Here is a 20,712-nt window from a genome sequence, read left to right as displayed (position 1 = left end):
TCAGCGGCCAGATCCCGGGGTTCAACTTCTGGCACAACAACAAGTAAACTCATTACACTGCCAGCGAGGAAGTGTGATTGTGTGCGGTAGCGGGAGCTTAAACCCAAAGGCTTTAGAGGTTATTTCTGTACGTTCCGAGGACGCTTCTGGATGCATCTAATTTGCAGAGTGGTCTCTTAGTCGACTTGGCGCTCATAGTTGGTTGTGTACAAACAGAAACCTGACTCTGAATGACCAACAACAGCATTTGATGTGTAGGGAAGACGTTTTCTTGCAGAGCGTTCGATGTGCAGATTGGTTTTAATGTCTGTACTGTAAATGTGCAGCCAGAGCCAGCAGCCAGTTAGCTTAGCTTAGCTTAAATTGCTTGGTGTCTGAGCAACTTTCTTGACAGCAAAGCCAAAGGATGCTTTGTGTGTCTCTTGGTGTCAGTGTGCGCTCAGGATTACTTCTGCTCATATTAGTGAGACGTTCTGTCTCTCCTTCCAGAGATCAGCCTGTGCACAGGGAAATGTCACTCAATCTTCTATGGCCGGGCAATTTATCTAATTGGCTGCAAAGAAGAATCAAAAGGAGAGTAAATTGGTATCATTGCTTTGTCAGATTGTACAGCGTTACATAAGTTCTGAAGATGACTTTCAGCCGTGTGCATCTGCTCAAAGTAAACATTTAAGTAAAACCATCAAAAGCCCTTCCCCGGTGGTAATTTCCTCTGACCTTATTTGGTACAATGTCAAGAGGTTTTCTCATTGCCGAAACCTCTGTGGATCAGCTCTAAGGGCTTTGTTATCTGACGGGAAGCATCTATCTAACACAACCAGCTGCACATCCACGTTCAATAATTTTCTGAATCCCAAAAATGTCTGTCATTTTTTCAGCTCTGAATGGTCCATTTCAGCAGCCACCTGGACCCTCAATGTGACAAAAATGATCAGTTTTGAAGCTAAAACTGAAAAAACGCAGCACCATGATAATCTCTCAAGGTTGACGATCACACACAACACAATACAGACCTGTCTGAGGAACGCCTCCTTATTGGCCAACTCGTTCTCCAGCTTGTCGTTGATGTCGTGCACCGAGGTGGACTCCCGTTGGGCGCTTAGGTAGCGCTTTTCCAAAGTTACGATCCGCTCCTCCATGTCCTCTTTCTGACACATGGCCTGCAAGCAGACCCACATAGTCAGAGCAATCAGAGCATAAAAGAAAATAAAGATGAGAGCATTCATAAAACCATTTGGGCATTGTCTCCTCCACTGGTGAGCATTTTGACGAGAGGGCAAAAAGTTTCTTCGACTTTCTTTGGTCACCTACAGCTCTAACTCTGGTTTGTAAACTCAGAGGAGGCTTAATTAAAAAAGGCCCCATCATTTCATTACAGCGCGCTATTATTACAAATACTTCTGTAATGACTACAAAAGCATAAGATGTCCAGAAGCCCTCACACGTTTACAATAAAGCTCTTGTTATAAGATTAGCTCCATTTCTGACAGGACCAGGGTATAATCACCAGACACAAGTCAAATACTAAATAAGACAAAAGCTTCATAAAGTACAATCACACAGCTGTGATCTTGTATCTCACACTGCTGCTGCCATGAAACAAGGCCCCCCCTCATGACGGCAACATTATCTCTGAGAGCTCATTTCCTGCATGGGGAATTGCTGCAGATACAAACTCATGCGAGCACATGTGGTTTCAAAAACCACACAAAAAGTGGTGTTCCTTGGGAGAGCCGAATAATCTGCTGCTCTCAGAGGAGGCAGAGCAGAGTAATAACGAAGGGTCGGTCCGATAAATCCAAGTTTGCTCCAGGACCTAATCACTGCCTCTGCCTGCATCGTTAGCAATCAATAGCAATATCAGCCGAGGGCCAGGGGGGGGGGGGGTATCTTATATTCATATCCATTCCACTTCACTGGCATCCACCTCAACAGACGTATACCGAATTGGCTTATGATTGGGCTCCTTGATTGCCAAAGTATGACACAAACAGTCTCATTTCTCCAGGAAAGTGGCATTTAACTGGCTGGTTTGAAGCTTTACACGTCGGCACTTTAGCTTGAAATTGTGTTTAAGAACCAAACAGAGGCAGATGCAAAAGCAGCTGCTTGTTTTTCTTGGATTTTAATTTAAAATCTTAAGTGTTAGTGTGTGTCCTTGAGAAGTGTTTATGTAGCCTACTGGGGTCTGTCTGTTTGTCTGTTATAGTTGTAGGATTCACTTGCTTGCGTGTAATTGTTGTAAAGATGTTTTTTCTTTTTAATTGCATAAAACTTTCAATGCCGCCCAAATCTATTATGCATGATAAACATACTTATGTTATATTTTGCTTATAGTACTGTTTAATTATAGTTATAAGCACTGATGCATATTCATAATGCATTATAATAATGATCATCCACATTATAAAGCATTTTATAATGACCAATAGGGTTATAATTACTCGTCACTTGCTGACATCATAATAATACTCGTAATACTTTATAATCTTTAGATCTTAGAGTAACTTATAATCACATGATCATGCATTATAACAGTGACTATAATGCATTTATAAAGAGATTATTATATATTACAACTACAGGAATTATAATACATTATGATCCTTGCAAAAAAAAGTCAGTGAATGAGCAGCAATAATAAAGTTTTTTGGTATATGACCCTAAAAGTCTCTATAAAATGCTTTATAATGTGTTTTGATTATTATCACAAAGCATTATTAATATTTATGAGTGTTTGAAACTACTTATATAAGTATGTTTATAATGCAATATAGACATGGGCGTAATAGACGGTGCTACCAAAAATGTGTGCTTTAAAGAAGCAGTGTGCCTTTAATTGTGCTTGCATGTGTTTGTGTGTGTGTGAGAAATACATAGTCATAAAGAGGGAGTGTGAGAGTTTATGCAAATAGAAGCTTTTTTTAAACCACTGCTGTCTCTCTTTGATGTCTCTGTTATTCCCTTTGCAAATGTGTGTGCGTGCGTGCTTCTCTCTGTCCCTAATGTGTGTGTGCGTGCTGTAACCTCTTTGATGTCCCTCTGGTACTTGATGTTCATCTCCTCGGACTTGATGAGGTCCTTCCGGGCCGTCTCCAGCTCCTGCTCAACCTCGGAGACCCGGGAGGAGAGGGAGGACATGCGCTCCTTCATCTGGGCCAGCTCGTAGTTCTGCTTCTCCAGCAGGTCCTGCAGCTCCACCACCTGGCTCGCGTCATGGGCCGACTCCAGAGAGCCGTTGGACAGACGCTGTGGGGGGAGAGAGGAGAAAAAGCAACTTTAGCTTCAGTTTGACAGCAAAATGATTCCATTGTCCCTCATAGAGTTTACTCGGGGTCTGGATTTCAACAAATACAGTCCTGGATTGTTTGGTCTTTCATAATGTGCACATCTTGGATACGCTATCTTCTTTGTTGTTTAGTGTCTTGTAGGAACCATTTGGTTTAGGACACATACAGCGCATGAATAAATCAAATCAACAATCTAGCAGCTTTAAACACACATTATTGTACAGATTTCGCTTTTAGAAAATGTGTTTTAACCACATGGGGAGTGAGAAAAAAAGTAATTGCAAACATCAAATGCTAAAAACAGAAATTCGACTTAAGAATGCAGGAAAATAGAAACATTAGCATTGAAAATGCAACAGGTGACAAAACTCATTTCTGATTTGCCCCGGCGTCCTGGGGTGTATTGAAGTGGGGTCTTGAGAAATCAGTGTCGCTGCCACTTCAGGTAGCATTTCTTCTTTGGAGAGTTACACACATTAGCACTCTAATAAATTCAAGTTCAGGAGCTCAAGGCTTTCGGCTCGTCCCCTGCTTTGATTTCGGATGGCGACAGAGAATCACTCCAGACTCCGCTGGAAAAAAAATTGCTTTGACACTTGCATCAGTAACATGATTAGGTTTCGCTGAGTTCCCACTCTGCGGGTCTCTGCATGAGGTAGATTAATGAGGGGGATGCCAGAGAGATCTAACTTAAGCAGGGCTTTGGAGCCAAAAGATAACGCATCAGAAAACAACTTTATTATCGCCGCTAAATAACACGTCTCCTCTGACGGCACTGAATGCAGCTTTTACACAACACAGCGTTCTCTTTATTCAAATGTAATTATTGTAAATCAGGCAAAAGTGATCTCTTTATTCTCCGTCTCTCTCTCTCTCTCGCCGCTGTATCGGGCCCAGCTGCCCGTCCTCGGCCATCCATCTGAGAGGACAAACCTAATTGGGCCTCTCCGCCTGCTGCCTGTGATCAATGATTCACCCGAGCAGCGAACAAGACCCACTAAATCACACCACTGATTTTAATACCGGCGCTCCCGCACTGGGCCTGCTCTCATAAAAAGGACCAACTTTAAGGATTTAGCTCTACTTTATTGCAAAATGTCAGACCCGCAGATGATACATTATGCAGCCGTGGCTCCCTTTATTGTGCTCAGACACCCGTTTTACAAGACTGAGAGTTTACATGTTCTCTCTTTTTTTATTAGAGTTTAGACAAAGTTGTGCGTCCACATGAGCCGCTACATTTTTAAATGTTAGTTCACCCAAATTACAAAACACATTGTCTCCCTTACCTTTAGTAGAGATAAGCAGAGTTTTGTTTCTATTGGCCCTGGTTATAGATACATCCTCACAACAGTGAAATATTACATCTACAAACATTGTTTCTTTTATGAGAAACAATGAAGATAGGTCTACTTTCTTTCAAATAGTCCCTACTAATTTGTTAACAAGTATTTACAGTTAGTGTTATTCATCTTTTTGATTTCTTAAAATGTAGCTTCTAAATGTTGAGCACCACAAACAAAAGTTACTTTGGTCATAAAAACATGTTTGGTGAAATTCCACATAAAAGATATCACTACTCCCTTTTTCTTTATGTGATTTTGTTTTACCATCATTTACATAGAATGTTATGCAAATGTAACGCCTTGTTCACGCCATATCACTTACACATCATTATATATACTCGCTATATACGCGTTTTTTTCTCTTCTCAAATTAGTTTTATTTAACCGCCTATCCATCTCTGCAAAGACTAATTTCTTGTTTTACAAAAGTAAAAGGTAATAGGTTCGGTAAAAGGTAGAGAACATCAGTAAATCTGTTCTCTGGGGTTGATGGGCAATGAAACTGAAGCAGAACCGGCCCGGTGCTGGAATGAATAATGTAAAACGGTGAAGCAGAAGGCCTCATCTGTCAGACTGCATTAGCTGGTTATCAGGCAGCCCCAGGTCCACGCTACAGGTTTGAGAGCTCGATGGGTCAATATGCACTTCAAGAGCTGCGCTTTCTTCCCTCCTCCCTCCCCCTCCCCCCCTCTCCCCCCCTCCCCCCCCCTCCCCGACCTCTCTCCACCTGTCACATTAACGACCAAAGGACACGTGACAATCAACTGGAGAGGGTTGAGCTGCCAGGAAGACGTGTGCTTTGTGGGTTGTCATTCCCCCCCTTGATGGCAGCCGCTGCCACGTCTGTCAGTCCCTGTGACTGCACTAAATCACCAGCCCTCACTCTCGCCGAAACACACACATTCAAATGTATTTTGCAAAACATGCACACGAATGAAAATACACACGTTCATTTTCACTCTTTTTTTTATCTTCACTAAACAGGGCAGACGACAGCCGTCTCCTCATTAGCCTCCTCCCTCTGCACAACACACCCTTCGTCTTTTTGCTCCCAGCCTCCCTCCCCCATCTCCCCTTCCTCCAGCACACCGGTCGAGCAATAGCGTCTCCATTGATCTGCCCAGGTATCCTGTAAGATGCAGATGCCGCTGTCTGCATGCTAACAGGATTTTGGGAAGTCTGCTTTGGGATTTGGAGTCGGTGGTTTTTGGGGCTCTGGTCTGTTTTGTAAATGTGGAGTTGCAGTTACACCTCTTTGTCTTTGAATGAATAATCAGAGGGAGATTTAGTATTCAGCTATGCAGGTCCACGAGTGCTGCTGCATAATAGGAGAGGCTGAGGTCGCAGCAAGAGCTCTCGTTTGACTGTGGGTCACCTTCAGAACACCAGCAGATCGAAGTGTGTGAGAGCTTAAAGACATCTTTAATAACGTTGTACTGACAATTAAAACACCAGCAGGAACTCACCGTGCAGGAATTATTCCTGCAACAGCACCACACTGTGATTTCGAAATTGAGGGTATTTGAAAATGATAATTGGCAGCCCACATAGGTTATGTTGCTTGTAGATGTTTTACTGTAAGAATTTTCATTGCATTCCTAATTTAATAAACACCAACTGAGTCTTCTTTAAAAATGCATAGTCTAGTTTCAAACATCTTTAACTTGGAACTTTATAAAATTCAATATGAAGCTTGAAACTGTGTTGGCAGATTTCAATTTTTCATGAAGTATTTTGGGATGTTTTTGGCAGTGTGGTGAGCTCTTTAGGACGGATTCTGAACCCATCTAGCCCTCTCTTCAGGAACGGTCCACAGAGCTTTTCTGAACATCTCCTACATGTTGACATGCTACATGTTCGTTAGGTAAAGATGACAGTATCCACTATTGTAGCCAGGATTAAGGTTCAAACAAAAACCTGTGTGTGTCCATCGCTGCGTTTAAATATTCTATTTAATTATCGAAGAGGCTCACCTTGCCATGAAGCTTCTGTTGAGCTTCACTGCCGTCCAGTAAGTCCTCCCCTCCGTCCCCGGAAGCCACTTTTCTCTGAATGTGAGCATTTTGTTCCCTTAAGGCCACGATCTGCAGGACGGCAACAAGCGCACAGATTAGAGCCGGTCAGAATACTATACAAACAGCTGATTTTGGAGGTTAAGCTGAGATAAAAAAAACAAAAACAAGATCAGACGGTTTTAATATGCAATATTGCATTTCCTTCAATGTGGCTTTGCACACAGAAGAACATGTTGAAACCTCAATGTGTGAACGTGAAATTAGCCAATCAGCATAAAGACATTTCCCTCTTATGCAACACTAGTAAAATACAGTATGTGCCTCTCCGTAGGAATTTATGGAGCGTGACTTTAACCAACGTAAAACAGGAAGCACGTGAGCGCTGATAAAATCACTGTAATTATCGTGTTCTGTGGACCGCGTGTCTCGTTTCACCACCTTCAGCGACTGTCCCCGAAGTCATAATCCTGTCAGAGGGGTGACCGACAACAACAATAATTAGGTTCTTCCTTCACAGACACCGTGTGATTATCGCTCTGCTCACGATGGGGAAGAGAAAGCTCGACCGGGTTCTGTGCTTGGCTGCTACTCGTCTCTCATAAACAACTTGAAGCTCCTGAGACTTCGTGCTGCCTCTTGTTTCACCCAGAACACTGAACCTTGAGGGAGTAAGATGCATGTAGAACTTTGAAGCAGGCAAACCATCAAACGTGACCTATACCAAAACCTTCCTGCGAAACATCCCCCTCTTACTTCAGTGCAGCTTGTAAAAACACTGCAGTTGTTTTGTAAATCACACAGCTCTAGTGTGAGCCTCACAACCTTTGACCCTCTGGAAGCCCTTCTCCCAGTTTACCTGTCTGTCTGCTCGACCGCTCTATGTGGTGGCAGTGAGCCAGTCGCTCTCTCTTTTCCCTGTCTTACACTATTTTGGTCGGCTTTCAGGACATTTTCTTTTTTTGTTACATAAAATAAACTATTATGTTAGAGCTCTTATGCATTACCTCCTTTTTTTTAACCAAACTCCATCCAAGTTTTTGGCAACTTAAAGGTGCAGTTGGTAACTTTTATAACAATTTCTTTCAACATATTTGCTCAAACTGTCATTATATCCTGGCAGCAGGGCTTGACACAGATGACCTGTGATGAAATCAGGTTCCTCTGCCTCTTTGTAGTGCTCCTAATGGCATTTGCAAGATCCCACCGCGCCAAAAGGAAAACAACCAATCAGAGGCGAGGAGTCTCTAATGCGGCTGTCAGTTACCGCTCGTGAAGCTTGTGAGCTCTGATCAAAAGCTGTCAAACTACGCAGTGCCGGTCTAAAATGAATTACGGTTCTGTCAAATGTTTTAGTGTACAATTTAGGTGTAAAATGATAAAGCTTACGACCCGGCGGCCATGTTGAAAACGCTCGAGCAGAAACCAAGAGCGGCCCAGCGGCTGGTGCTTTCTTCTTGAGGATGTGGCGGTAGTCTTGATTCATATTTGATGAGTTGGACAGTTTGACAGTTGGATCGGGGCGTACCAGCAGTGATTGACAGCTGCGTGAGAGACTCCTCTGATAGGTTTGGGTTTTTTTCAGGCGTGGTTGAATCTTGCAAATGTCATCAGGAGCACTAAGAGGAGGCAGAGTAACCTGATTCTTGTCACTGATTATCTATTTAGCCATCCTTCCTATTGATTATGATACCATTGTATAGACCAAAGTAATTGCTGAGATTTGAGAACTCATGACATCACTATGAACAAAGTCAAAGTCACAAAACGTGAGACCCTCAGGGAGGTAGTAGACAAGCCAACAGTTCAGACATTTATTTGGACGTAAAATGTAGAGTGAGTGTATAAATGTGATGGATGTTTTAAACAGACAGCAATAAATCCCACAGTTCGGCTTTGCGAGTGCAATTTTATTACGATTATTTTATATTTCCATGGCCACTTATTCCACTCTCGTTCTCTGCACCAGCCATGAAACAACAACAACCACAGACGACAGTACAAGTGCCGTGCTGTTAGCACGACGTGATTAAAGACGCATCATGCTGGTTCGACTCTATGACTATTCACCAGCTTTGGAAAATACTTAAATCTCTCAAAAACCTCTGAAATCTGCATGTTAATCATTTTTTTGGTTTGTTGGTGATTTCAATTTCCATGCAGTCTGGAGTGTGTGTTTGTTATTCGATGCATCACAATACAATCTATGGTGTGCATACAGTGTGCATCAAAATGAGTTGACAAGGTCATCTTTGTTCAGGACAAATAAATCAGGACGTGGGAAGTGAGAGAAAATTGCATTTTTCTCCGCAACAGATATTTGCAGTGAATAAAAAAAACAGCGAAGGACGCGTTCGGGGACAATCAATGACAAGAGTGTCGATAAAACAAGCAATGCTCTCGAGGGACTTTGAGCTGGTTTAAACTCAAAACCTGAGCTGTCCTCAGCAACATCAAAGTGAGAGTCAGGATCTGTTAAAAGTGAGGACAGAGGGCAGTGAAAGATGATTCCCTGCCTCAGACTTCACTGGCAACAGCTCGGCTTCTTCTTCCCTGTTGCACACCAACCGCAGAACGTTTCTGTTCATTATTTTTAACGAGGGCATAATTATGCCTCCGTATGTTTCTGCACCATTATTCTGAGATTGCCTGTAATTTATCCGGCCCAGAGATCAAACTCTAACACCACCCCGGACAGAAAGACACAAGAAAATGACGAGCGCAGTGCTGCAGATGCATCTCCAGCTCTGAAATTACAAAAAAAAAAAGGAGAAGTTTGAAAGATGTAAAATGAACATGGCGCTTATTATTTTCTTTTTGATGTTGATCTACCTCGCATCAAAGGCAAGACATCTGACGGAGGGAGAGAAGAGGGACAAGAAGTGCATCGTGATTTCCTTATCTCTCTTTAGCACTTCAGCGTTGGGCGGAGACGACTGTCTGAGGTAATGTGGTGAAGGACGGATTGGATCAAATGTGAGAAGGAGTGAAGTGAGGGTTTGTGGAGCGGGGGTTCTTAAAGTATAAAAGATTGATTCTGTCAAGGTGAGAGCTGGGGTCGTGCACGGTTCTGGTGCGATGCACTTGAATTATACTCAATCACGAATGCATGTCACCAACAGATGTACACACACAAGCCCTGGAAGCTAAAGAATAAATAACAGGGCCTTCATTTTGTGAGTTTAAATGTGCCTGTGATACCGTGGGACGTTGTTGCAAAGAATATGAGAGCTACCACGCGGGATTAGACAATGAAAAATTTGTTTCAACAGACAAAGTCTTCAATCTTACCTCGACTTGACTGGTCCCAAGGCAGACCTCCTCTATGTTATTCAGCTATGTTCCATTATTGAGTCTTAAAAGTGTTGTTTTTTCCGAAAAGAAGTGAAACAATTTATTCGATTTTGTCTCAAGGGTCTTACATAAACACAACATTTCCAGCAAACAGTTTTGTTTATTTCACAAGAAAGATGTCCGTCTCGCTGCTTCGTCTGTGCTCTTCTCGCTTGTTTGAATTGGCTGGGAACCCGGTGAGGTCACGACCTTCTGGGAACCAATCAGGATGTAGCGGTGTTTGAATAAAGCGTATGACCGTTAAAGAGGTCGTTGGCTCGTGGTGACAGGACACTGTCAGTTAAACTGTGTTGCTGAGCATTTAAAGTGGTTTTTCTGAACATTTAATTTGATTTTTGCTTATTTCATTATGTATATATTTGTTGTAAAGTAATATTTAATATAGGAAATCAAACTCAACAATAACAAAAAATGACTTGGTAACATTTTGTGTTGAGTTTGTGTAATTAATGTGTACATATGATAAATAAGTTCATTATTTAAGTTATTAAAATAATTGAAAAAAGTAGGATTTTATGTAAGTATTTACTTCTGTCTAATCCTTTTTAAACATATTTATTATATTTAGAATTTGCTGTATATGTTCACTGTTGATTTTATTGGTGATTCTTGTGTCGTTTTCTTATCAAATGTGTGAAAGAAATGAGCTGTTTTTCATATTATTATTATTTTAGCCATCTCTAATTAAGATGAAACTATAGGTGCAAATTAGCCGTTGAGCTAGCCCGGGCAAATATGTTTTCAAAATGTGTCACAGTGTTGATTAGTCTCTATTATCCACCATAAATAAACATAAAACAACAATTTATTCTCAGATAAATTCCAACACATTCTGTTCCATAACAGCAGATTACAATCACCAGCAGTAATCAGCGTGCGTCCACTTAAGCACCTGTGACTGCATGAGGTCAAAAAGCCGCTGATTTCAGCCATGTTGTCCGAACCCCCCCGGGGAGGGGGGGGGGGGGGGTATACGGCACTCACACCAGACCTCCATCACAAATCAATTACCGGTGCGGCTGGCTGGCGGCTCCGCCCGCCTCCCTGGAGCCTCTGAAGCGTGGACATTTTTACTCTAACTGCACTCTTCCACCACCTCAAGGTCCAATCACTCATATCTGTCCACCGCGCTGACAAGTGTGGTGTTAAACGTTTACAAGAAATATCTACTGTAACCGTGACTATGTCTCACAAAAGACTTTAGAGTTTAAAAAAAGCTGACTTTATGCCAAAGCTGTAAAAGAACAATGAGCGACAGCTTTGGGAACCAGCGGCCTGTCACGTGATTTGATCACGCAGCAATCTAATATTGGATTCAGACAACAAGCGGCTCGACCGCCTTTCCATCCAAACACACAGTTTATCAAACCTTCCTCTCCGTTTCCCTCTCGTCTCCTCACCACATCAGATGTTCTCTGACCGACTGCACACTCATTAACACACACACACACACACACACACGCACACACACTTGCCTCTGCTTCCCACCTGCCTGCCGTCTCTATTTCACCCTTTTTTGGATTTCCTCCTCTCGCCGTCTGTCCTGGCTTCCACCCACTTCACACGCCTCCCAACCTTCCTCCCTTCTGCTCTTCACTCCCCTCTCCCTTCATCTTCACCCCTCCTCCCCCTGCCTTTTTTATTCTAGGCCTGGGTGTCAGACCGGCATGTCTGACAGGCTGTGAAGTGCCAGCCTGAGGGTTTTACTCAGCTGGAACACAACCATCAGCAATGCAAGAGCTGCTCTGGCACTTCAGCCGGCCTGAGCCGGGAGGTCGAGAAGGAGTTGGGGCCACCGTTGCAGAAGTGACCACTCTTCTGTCAGCGTTGTGCCTCAGCCACTCATGTGCACCGTGATATTTTGAGTTATTCCCCCCGTACAGGCGAGGGCGAGTGAAGCCCGCAGAGGTGGTTGTTTTATGAGCCGATACATAATTCAGGACACATCACAGTACGTATCAGATTTACATCCAGATAAACAAGCAGCACATCATTCTGCACATTTGTTCTGTGAGTGGGGATATGGACTCATGTTTATATGTACAATGTGCTACATTTTCTAGTTTTCTGACTTTTTATTATGTGTTTTTGAAAAAAAAAACGTTTTTCTTCATCAGGTTTGTATGTATATACATTTTTTTTCCCGATAAACATCCTGGTACGATATCTATCATTCATTATCTTAGACATAATAGCTGTGGCAGCTCTTACCTCCTCATTGGCTGCTGTGAGCTCCTCCTCCAAGGCGGACACCCTCTCCAGTGACACCCGTAGTCTCTCTCTTACCTGAATAAAGAAGAAAGAAATGAAAATCAAGAATCTGTAGATCTCCTCTCTTATTAACTCGCACTGAGCTGGACTCAAGAGCAAAAGGTGTGAAAGGTTGTTGCACTCCCTCTTTAAATTGCAGTCAAAGGTAATCAAGGGTTAACACAGCAGAGAAACACGCTGTCCTCTTTTCCTCCCTTAGCCTCAGAAAAACACTTTGCTGTGGCTTCAAAGCAGCGTTTTGATGCTTTTAAAGCATCAGTTGCTGGGAGGAGATTCCCCTCCTACGATACTCTCTTCCTCTGAGCGTGCTCGTCTTCTTCTAGGATTGACCCGGCTGTGATGGAGCTTATGTCCGCGTGGTGACCGGTCGCCCAATAGGATGCCAGATCTCTGAGGAGGTTGATCCTGGATTAGAAGTTAGCCAGGGTCCGAGTCGGGATTCCCCACGAATCCCCCAAATCGGATTTCAATGTGTGTACTCGATACTTAATTATAGTTTTTATTACAAACATAAAGGACCACGATGCAGCAGACACACTGACTCCTGGTACTACTATGGAGACTTACCTTCTCATCTAGAGCTTTATGGTGTTCGAACAAGGACTTGAGCGCTTTGAGGACCTCAACTTCACTGGAGACCCCCGACGGAGACTGAGCCTGCCGCTTCACCACCGTCATGCGAAGTGACCGCTCGTGTCTGGACACCAGGCACTCCAGATGCTCCAGCAGTAGCTGGAGAGACACACGGGAGAAACCATCATCATCATTATTATTATTATTGGGAGATTAAATACTCCTCAGAGCAGCATAGTTAAGGCAAGAGCCGGTAAAATGTGGGAATAATGTGAAAGAATCCGAATGAGAAAAGTAATGTATTCTTCGTCAGGCTCGCTCTTGGACATTTAAATTCAAAATCAACATAAACAGACTAGCATTTAAATAATAAAAACAATATTATTTAACTGAGTTATGAGAGTCCCAGCGCAAGAGGATATTTTTAACAGATGTGCATTCATTTATAGTAATATGTTTTATTTTAAAGATCATTCGCTGCATATGTTGTGGCTTTTCAGAGGTAGAGGTATGAAAGATGCAAGTAACTGCAATCCTTCCAGCAGAGCCCAGAATGGATTATGCTAATCTAGGCTGCTAGGTAGGAAGCATGTCAAGTCAACTGCCAGCAGACTTGCCTCACAAGGACAGACAGGATGAGATGCAGAGCTGCTGGGGGGCTGACTTCAGGAAAACTACACCACAACAACCACAACCAGGAGTAAACAACCAGGATGTGAACTGGGAGAGAGAGAGCACCCGTTCGGCTGGAGAGATAAAACATTATTCATTACTGTTTGAGATCAGCGTACAGGATCGTCTTCTTTCATTTCCCCTTGTGAATCATCGGTGCCAGATCACGGAAACACCGGAGCAGTTTTGGTGTTGACGCAGATCTCAACACTTCATTGCCTCTCGGAAATTGTCCAAGGACATAATATTACATCCAATGATAAGGATCGAATGACCTCCCTGCTCTTTACTGGAAAGAAACTCGCCGGCTTCACTCCTGACTCACCTTCGCTTCGTTCGTCTAAACGTCTCTTATTGACGGCTGCCAAACAAGCTGCAGCCGGATTAAATGTACCATGTGGTCAACCACTTGGTAGAGCCTGCATTGTCTTCCTCACTGGCATTACACAGCGAGCATGATGTGACCTAATTATTCGAGAGAACTGGGAACTATTTAATTTAAGAAAACGGAGCATGCGGTGTACAGGGATGAAGATGAAGGTGAGTTTGAATATATAGTTCCAAATCAAGTAAAAAACTACTCTATGCCCTCCCTAATCCAAACGTAATCGATAACATGCACTCAGAGCTTCGAGCATCTGGTTTGTATCTGTTGCTATGGGAAACAACATCAACTTTAAGAGCAAAAGGGACAAAATTCACAATATTCTGTCTCCTCTTTGTTCTCAAACGAATGTTTCTTATCTGCAGACAAATGTTCGACGTGTGTGCATGCACAGACCCAGTCCGTCTTGTCTCTTGTCCGTCTGACAAACTGTCTCTGAGAGTCTCATCAGCAGCCATCATGTCGACATGCGTACTCAACAAAAGGCCCGCTGTTGAATCAATCAGGGAGTGAATGGAGTTCCTGCTGAGGTAGAGCCACAGCGTCCTCCTGCTTGCCTGTCTCATCTCGTCTGACTCCGGTCTGTGAATTTACACGCACGTCATTTAGTTGTGACGCTCATCTGAAGCAACCGACATGTCTCTCCGCTGCCGTCACAATGGTCGCCAGCCCCTCGGTCCACTCACTGCCTGCACATGCCTTCACAGCTGTGATTATGAACTGCAAAAAAACCCTGCCAGCGACTGAACCAAGCTCGATTACAAAATGCTTGGTAATTGCCTATGGGAGAAGATTCAAGGTGATAATAAAGTGAGAGAGAGAGAAAATGACTTTTGTCAGTCTCCGTCTCCTCACCTCCCTCCTTTCTGTTTGTCTCAGCTGCTTGTTGTGCTAAAATCTTCTGCCTCCGCCCAGAGACAGATAGTGCACGACTGAACTCCACACTTAATCAGCGGTGGGGATGGAAAACAGAGTCTTATCTGTCAACAGCAGAGTGTGCTTACTGCTTTAAAAAGAAAATGTTTTTGTATTGAAGATAGCTCCACAGAATCAAGCTGATACGCTAATGTCATTAGTTGTACCCCCACTTTGACCTGGACACTGCAGGGCACCGGTGCCATTTGGACCTAGTTTTACTGTTGAGCAGCCATCCATGTGAAGTAAGTGCAAAAATGTTCAGGCGAAATGTGCGGAGCTAATGAGGTATGTCTGGGCATTGGAAACAGACAGTTCGCATGGTCGCTTCAGTGCTTCTGCAGCCGTAAAACCTTCCACACCAGATAGCTCCGGCTTTCTCAGGACGCCGTCTATCGCAGTGTGCAGCAGGCTCTCTCCAGCTCACATTAAAATTCGGGGAAAAGTTTGAGAAACTTGCACATTCAAGTGGGTGAATATGGAAGAAACATGCATCAGCATAAAGTCAATTTCTGACTAAAGGATTATCTCTCTTTGGCCACCGAACTGCTTCAGAGAATCATCATAGTACATCAGTGGCAGATTGAACTACTTGGTGGCAGCATAATCAGGGGAGTAAACGTTTTTAAAGATGCCGCCCCCTCACCCTGGTGTTGTTCCTCTCGGCTTTGAGCTCAGAGATCTCCTCCTCCTTCTCCAGCAGCTGCTCCCTGCAGGCGTTCAGCTCCTTGGTGAGCGCGGCAAACTCCTGAGCAACACGAGAGAGAGAAAGAGATCACGGTCAGCTTCACACAACACCCTGCAACAGAACCTCCACGGCGCACGGCACGGCGATGCAATGCAACATGAAGCGGCGGAGATTTGTTGGATGGTAGCTGGCTGTAAGCAGCGGGTGATGAATATGTAGAGAAGAAAAATGGAATATATACTGTTGATGCAAGGTTTGTCATGTCTTCTCGCTTTAAAGACAATAAACTGTTAAAATCAAATAAAGTTATTGATGTTACCTGCAGTCCACTTACAAGCAATATGTAAAAAATTTCTTAATACTCAAGACCAAGCAATACTAGACTTTTAAGGCCAATAATTTATTTTATTGAGTTTAAATAACAATAGCAATATTGGCTGTTGGATATTCATTTAAAAAGAAATCCTACATTTTGGTAATTAGAGAATTGTTAAAGATATACACTAAGCAGGGCACTTTACAGTTGTAATATAAAGATAAAAAGCTGTTATTTATCGGCTGCCTTTAATGCCGATACTAATATAATCGTCAATAAGCTAATTTAAATATATTGAAGCAGCTGATTCACTGGGCTAGCTCTAGTTAATGCTCCTTATTGCCCTGTGCCCAAATATAAATAAAGTCACAAAGCTGCCAAAATAGACAATAACGTCTACAACAATAAGAATATGTTGAGATTAAAATACAATTTAGAGCAAGAAGAAGCTTGATCACAATGTCATGTCTTCTATTAAAGCCCTCAAACTGTCGAACTGACATACAGTGAAAATAAGTATTTTATATTAAAAGCAATCTATTGTCATTAAACTGCAACAAAATCAAGATTACAACCAAGTGTGGGTAAAAAAGATGTACAGTTCCTGACTGACAGACAGGGATGTAGGTGGATCCCTAATTCACATCCAAAGCATATACTATGCCTTTTTCATTTCTTTGACCTTGTTTGTCTCATAAAGGTATTACATACAGTACTTTTACAACAAAGGCTCAATCAACTGTACAATAAGTGGGAAACGACTGAAGTGTAACAAACTGTGGCAGACAGAGGGTCGTCCCTGTCCAGCAGTGCAGGCACAATGCCGGCTGTAGTGGATTTACTTCTTCAGCACTGAGCGAACAGGAGGACTGAGAGCGCCGTGGAGTAGTACTACAACAGCTGAGATGACAGACCGTGTGGCTGCTGAGTGTGATGGAGAACGCATCAGGACGGCAGATTGCACTTTTAGTCAAACACATATTCTTCACACGCAGAAATAATAAATGATCTCACATGTTGAGCTGAACTTCTATGAGCAGATTAGACTGAAGACTTCTAGGAAAAGAAGGGGGCAGGTCATTCATGAAATGTGCCACTACTACTACTACTACTACTACTACTACTACTACTACTACTACTACTACTACTACTACTACTACTACTACTACTACTACTACTACTACTATTACTACCACTACTACTACTACTACTACTACTACCACTACCACTATTACTACTACTACTACTGTAGTAGTAAAGGCAACGATGGAAATAATGATAATAATAAAGATACAGAAGATGAATAAGAAGAAATGGGGATGAATAATCAAAAGAGGGAGAAGAAAGTGGAAGAGAAGCAGGATAAGAAGGAAGAGAAAAGGAAGGAGGAAGAGGAGGTGGGGGAGTTACAGGGGGAGGAATAAGGAAGGGGGAGGAGGGAAAGGAGAAAAAGAAGAAATAGGGAGAAGAGAAAAAGGTGGTGGGAAAGGAAGAGACGGGAAAGACCAGGGACGAGAAGAAGGACGAAGCGAAGAAGAAGATGAAAAAGCAAGAGGAGAAAAAATAGAAGACGAGGTATGAGGGGAAAGACGGGACGAAAAAGAAGAAGGAAAGAAGAGGAGGAGGAAGAAGAAAAGGAAGGGAAGAAAGAAGAAGAGGCGGAGAACATGAATAACAAGAAGGAGGAGGAGGAGAAGAAAGAGAAGAGAAGGAGGGGATGAAAGACGAAGAGGAGGAGTAGGAGGAGATGAAAAAAACAGAAGAAGAAAAGAAAAATAAGGAGAGAGAGAAGAGGAAAATGAGAGGCAGAAGAGGAGGAGGAGAAGAAAAAATACTGGCTCCACAAGAGGAGCAGAGCATTTCGGACGTTTTTTGCACTAAAGTTCAAATCAACAGTGAGTATGCTGAAGCTCACGGGTCACACAGAGAACACACTAAAGGGAAACACTGAATGTGAGCTGCACCAGCCTGTCGTGACATTTCCTCGGCCTCCTCTGCCAGACCACCGGCTCTGCCGATGGACACGGACAAAAGACTAAATACGTCTGAACTACATTTGCGCACCAATTAGTGTCCGATCGCCCTGCCGCTCCGCGACAACGGTCTCCCGGAGCTGTTGTTTCCCTAAACACTCAGGAATTCTGAGCTGTTGACAGTGAAACTCCTGTAAACAACCATCAGAGGAGGAGAGACAGCCCGTCGCTCAGGAAGACTTCAAACCGCCGTCACCGTCTAAATGAAGCGCGGAGCCGACGCGTCTCTGCAGCGGGTCACATCAGGTACAAAGGGATCAAGCAGAGACTCAGCTGTCTCCATGTGACTCCCGAGTGATGGGTCGGCTTGTGTTGTATTTTAATTGAGAACCAGTTGATATGTGACACAATAACCAGCATGCTCTCTGTGTTTGATTTCACAATCAAAAAGGGGAAATGGCAATGGGTTCAGGGTATATGTATTTTGATCAATCCTATCCAGAGAGGACGAAAAGGTTAATTATCAACCGTTTTGATAATTGTTGAGTAATTTGTCAAGAAAAAGAAATACAAGTATCAAACTGTTCCGGCTTTTTGAAAGTTGCTTTTGTTCCGTTTTAAATATTTTGGGGTTTTGAACTTCTGATCAGACAAAACAAGCAAGTTGAAGACCTCACCGTTGGTTCTGTGAACTTGTAATTTTTCAGTATTTTCTGATATTTTATAGAGCAAACACTTAATCAATTAATTGAAGAAACACATGACAAACAAGACCATAATTAAAAATAAATGAATGACCATCAGTTGTCATTATTATGACTTTACTCATTTTTAATTAAAACATGCTTGACATAAAAGAAAAACCATAAATCATAAATAAAGTGATCTGTCTATCCGAGCACACGCTGTAATTCAGAACCCGTACACCACCTGCCCTTCAGCAGACGAGCACAATAACTCACAAACTCCAGGAGGAGTCACAATATTGTTCCTCATAGCCACAGCAATGCAACAAATCCTTATAGACCTTATAGAGCAACAAATCCTCTGCACAGAGACACCATGAAAATCCCAGAATTACAACTGACTCACTCTGTATTATGAGCGAAGGCTTCGACAAAGTCAAGTGGATTTACGTCTGTCATCAAAGGTGGTCATAACGCGCCAGCGTAGGCAGAGGAACATGGCCTCTCCTTCCTCATGGGAAGAACGCTGTGAAACCCCAGAGCTGCAGGGTTCGGTCATGCAGATCTTTGCTGGACCTGAACTCTGCCGGGACAGCCAATTAATCTGCAATGATCGGGATCAGATGCTTTGGGATCTTTAAATCTTTTCCAAGCGGACTCTGCCGCAGGCTGCTGTTGCGGCTTGTTCTAATCGGAGCGGCTCGAAGGTGTGAAAGCAGCTCCACAAATGTGGAGTCCCAGAGTCGTCGCTGTGGCTGTAAATGTTTCTGGCCGCATATTTTGGAAAACTAAATCTACCCATCTGTGCTCTCGTGATCATGATTTAATTATCTCACGATGAATTAACATTATGAAGTGCTCACGCCAGTCGATTAGATACACATGTACAATTCCATTCGATCTAATTCAACAGCCCCGCTGTCTGTCTGCTGTCTCTAACATCTGTGGAGAACATCGGGGGGGAAAGGGGATGGGGAATAGCTTTTAGTTGGACTTCAACCTATATGATTATCCTGCTGTTTATTATAGTCAAATGTCTGTATCGTGCCACCAACCAGACAGAACTAGGGTTGACATCGCTGAGGCCGATGGGAACCTAATTGTGTAACCGAAGGTTAAACTGTCAGGACAAATGTGTGTACTATAGGGAAACGCCCGGCGAGTTAACCACCGGATCATCCGCAGAGGAAGATCGGGTCAACTGTTACAACCCGGCTGTTACCGTAGCAACAGGAGATAAAGCGTTGGCGTGGTAACCAAGTCATCTCTATAGAGGGTTGACCTAAAATGGACCAACAGAGCAGAAGAAGGACAGAGATTATGTATACTGTAAAATCAGATTGCAAGATTATAAGCGTTTCATGATTTATTTCTTCTTCTTTTAGACCTAAATATAGCAAGGAATGTCTGTCTGTCAGTCTGTCAGTCTGTCTGTCTGTCTGTCTGTGTCTGTCTGTCTGTAAGTCTGTCTGTCTGTCTGTCTGTCTGTAAGTCTGTCTGTCTGTCTGTCTGCCTGTCTGCATGTCTGTCTGTCTGTCTGTCTGTCTGTCTGTCTGTCTGTCTGTAAGTCTGTCTGTCTGTCAGTCTGTCTGTCTGTCTGTCTGTCTGTAAGTCTGTCTGTAAGTCTGTAAGTCTGTCTGTAAGTCTGTAAGTCTGTCTGTAAGTCTGTAAGTCTGTCTGTCTGTCTGTCATTTTCATCTTGGCTTGTGTATTGCCGGGGACTCAAGGATGTGCAGTTGTAAATGTGTTGCCATTCGGCCAGAGGATGACACTAAGAGAATGAGCTTTACTTTTTGAACTGCAAGTCCCAGAAACAATTAAAAAAAAATATATATTTTCATATAAGCCGCGCCCATTTGTGACTAAATTGATCATTCTCCTGAATGCTTTGCTCTATTGGGACCACATTTGGTGGACATGTGCAGATATGACGTCTGAGTGACCGTGACAAATGTGGCGCCATTCGGCCAATAGGTGGCGCTATAGCAGCATTATCTAACTAAAACGGATTCTCTGTCTGTCTGTGTATATGTATACATGTATGTATGACATACATGTACGTAGGTACATATGTACACATGTATGCATGTATGACTGGCATATTTAGAGAGCTGTTCATCCAATCAACTTCACACTTGAGGGGTGCAAGCAGCCATAAATGTGCATATTGCTTTATTTCTATTGTAAATCACCATATTTGCTAAATATCCAGAGCACTTTTGTTCTTCGGC

At 43.0% G+C, this 20,712-nt stretch overlaps 1 protein-coding gene across 2 annotated transcripts in view; it reads right to left on the bottom strand.

Annotated features, from left to right (window-relative positions):
- The window catches only part of ppfia2 (PTPRF interacting protein alpha 2), a gene marked incomplete at both ends in the record, with an annotated part of 135,661 nt that overhangs the window by 22,394 nt on the left and 92,555 nt on the right, over positions 1-20,712 (bottom strand). For both annotated transcript variants that reach the window (XM_079183916.1, XM_079183917.1), the window contains 6 exons: positions 1,014-1,160; positions 3,028-3,249; positions 6,610-6,720; positions 12,214-12,288; positions 12,841-13,005; positions 15,465-15,566. In XM_079183916.1, coding sequence (XP_079040042.1) covers positions 1,014-1,160; positions 3,028-3,249; positions 6,610-6,720; positions 12,214-12,288; positions 12,841-13,005; positions 15,465-15,566 — 822 coding nt within the window. The remainder of the gene's footprint in view (positions 1-1,013; positions 1,161-3,027; positions 3,250-6,609; positions 6,721-12,213; positions 12,289-12,840; positions 13,006-15,464; positions 15,567-20,712) is intronic.

Source organism: Pholis gunnellus (genome assembly GCF_910591455.1).
Source record: "Pholis gunnellus genome assembly, chromosome: 22".
Classification (NCBI taxonomy): Eukaryota; Metazoa; Chordata; class Actinopteri; order Perciformes; family Pholidae; genus Pholis; species Pholis gunnellus.
This window is presented reverse-complemented; position numbering and strand designations above follow the sequence as displayed.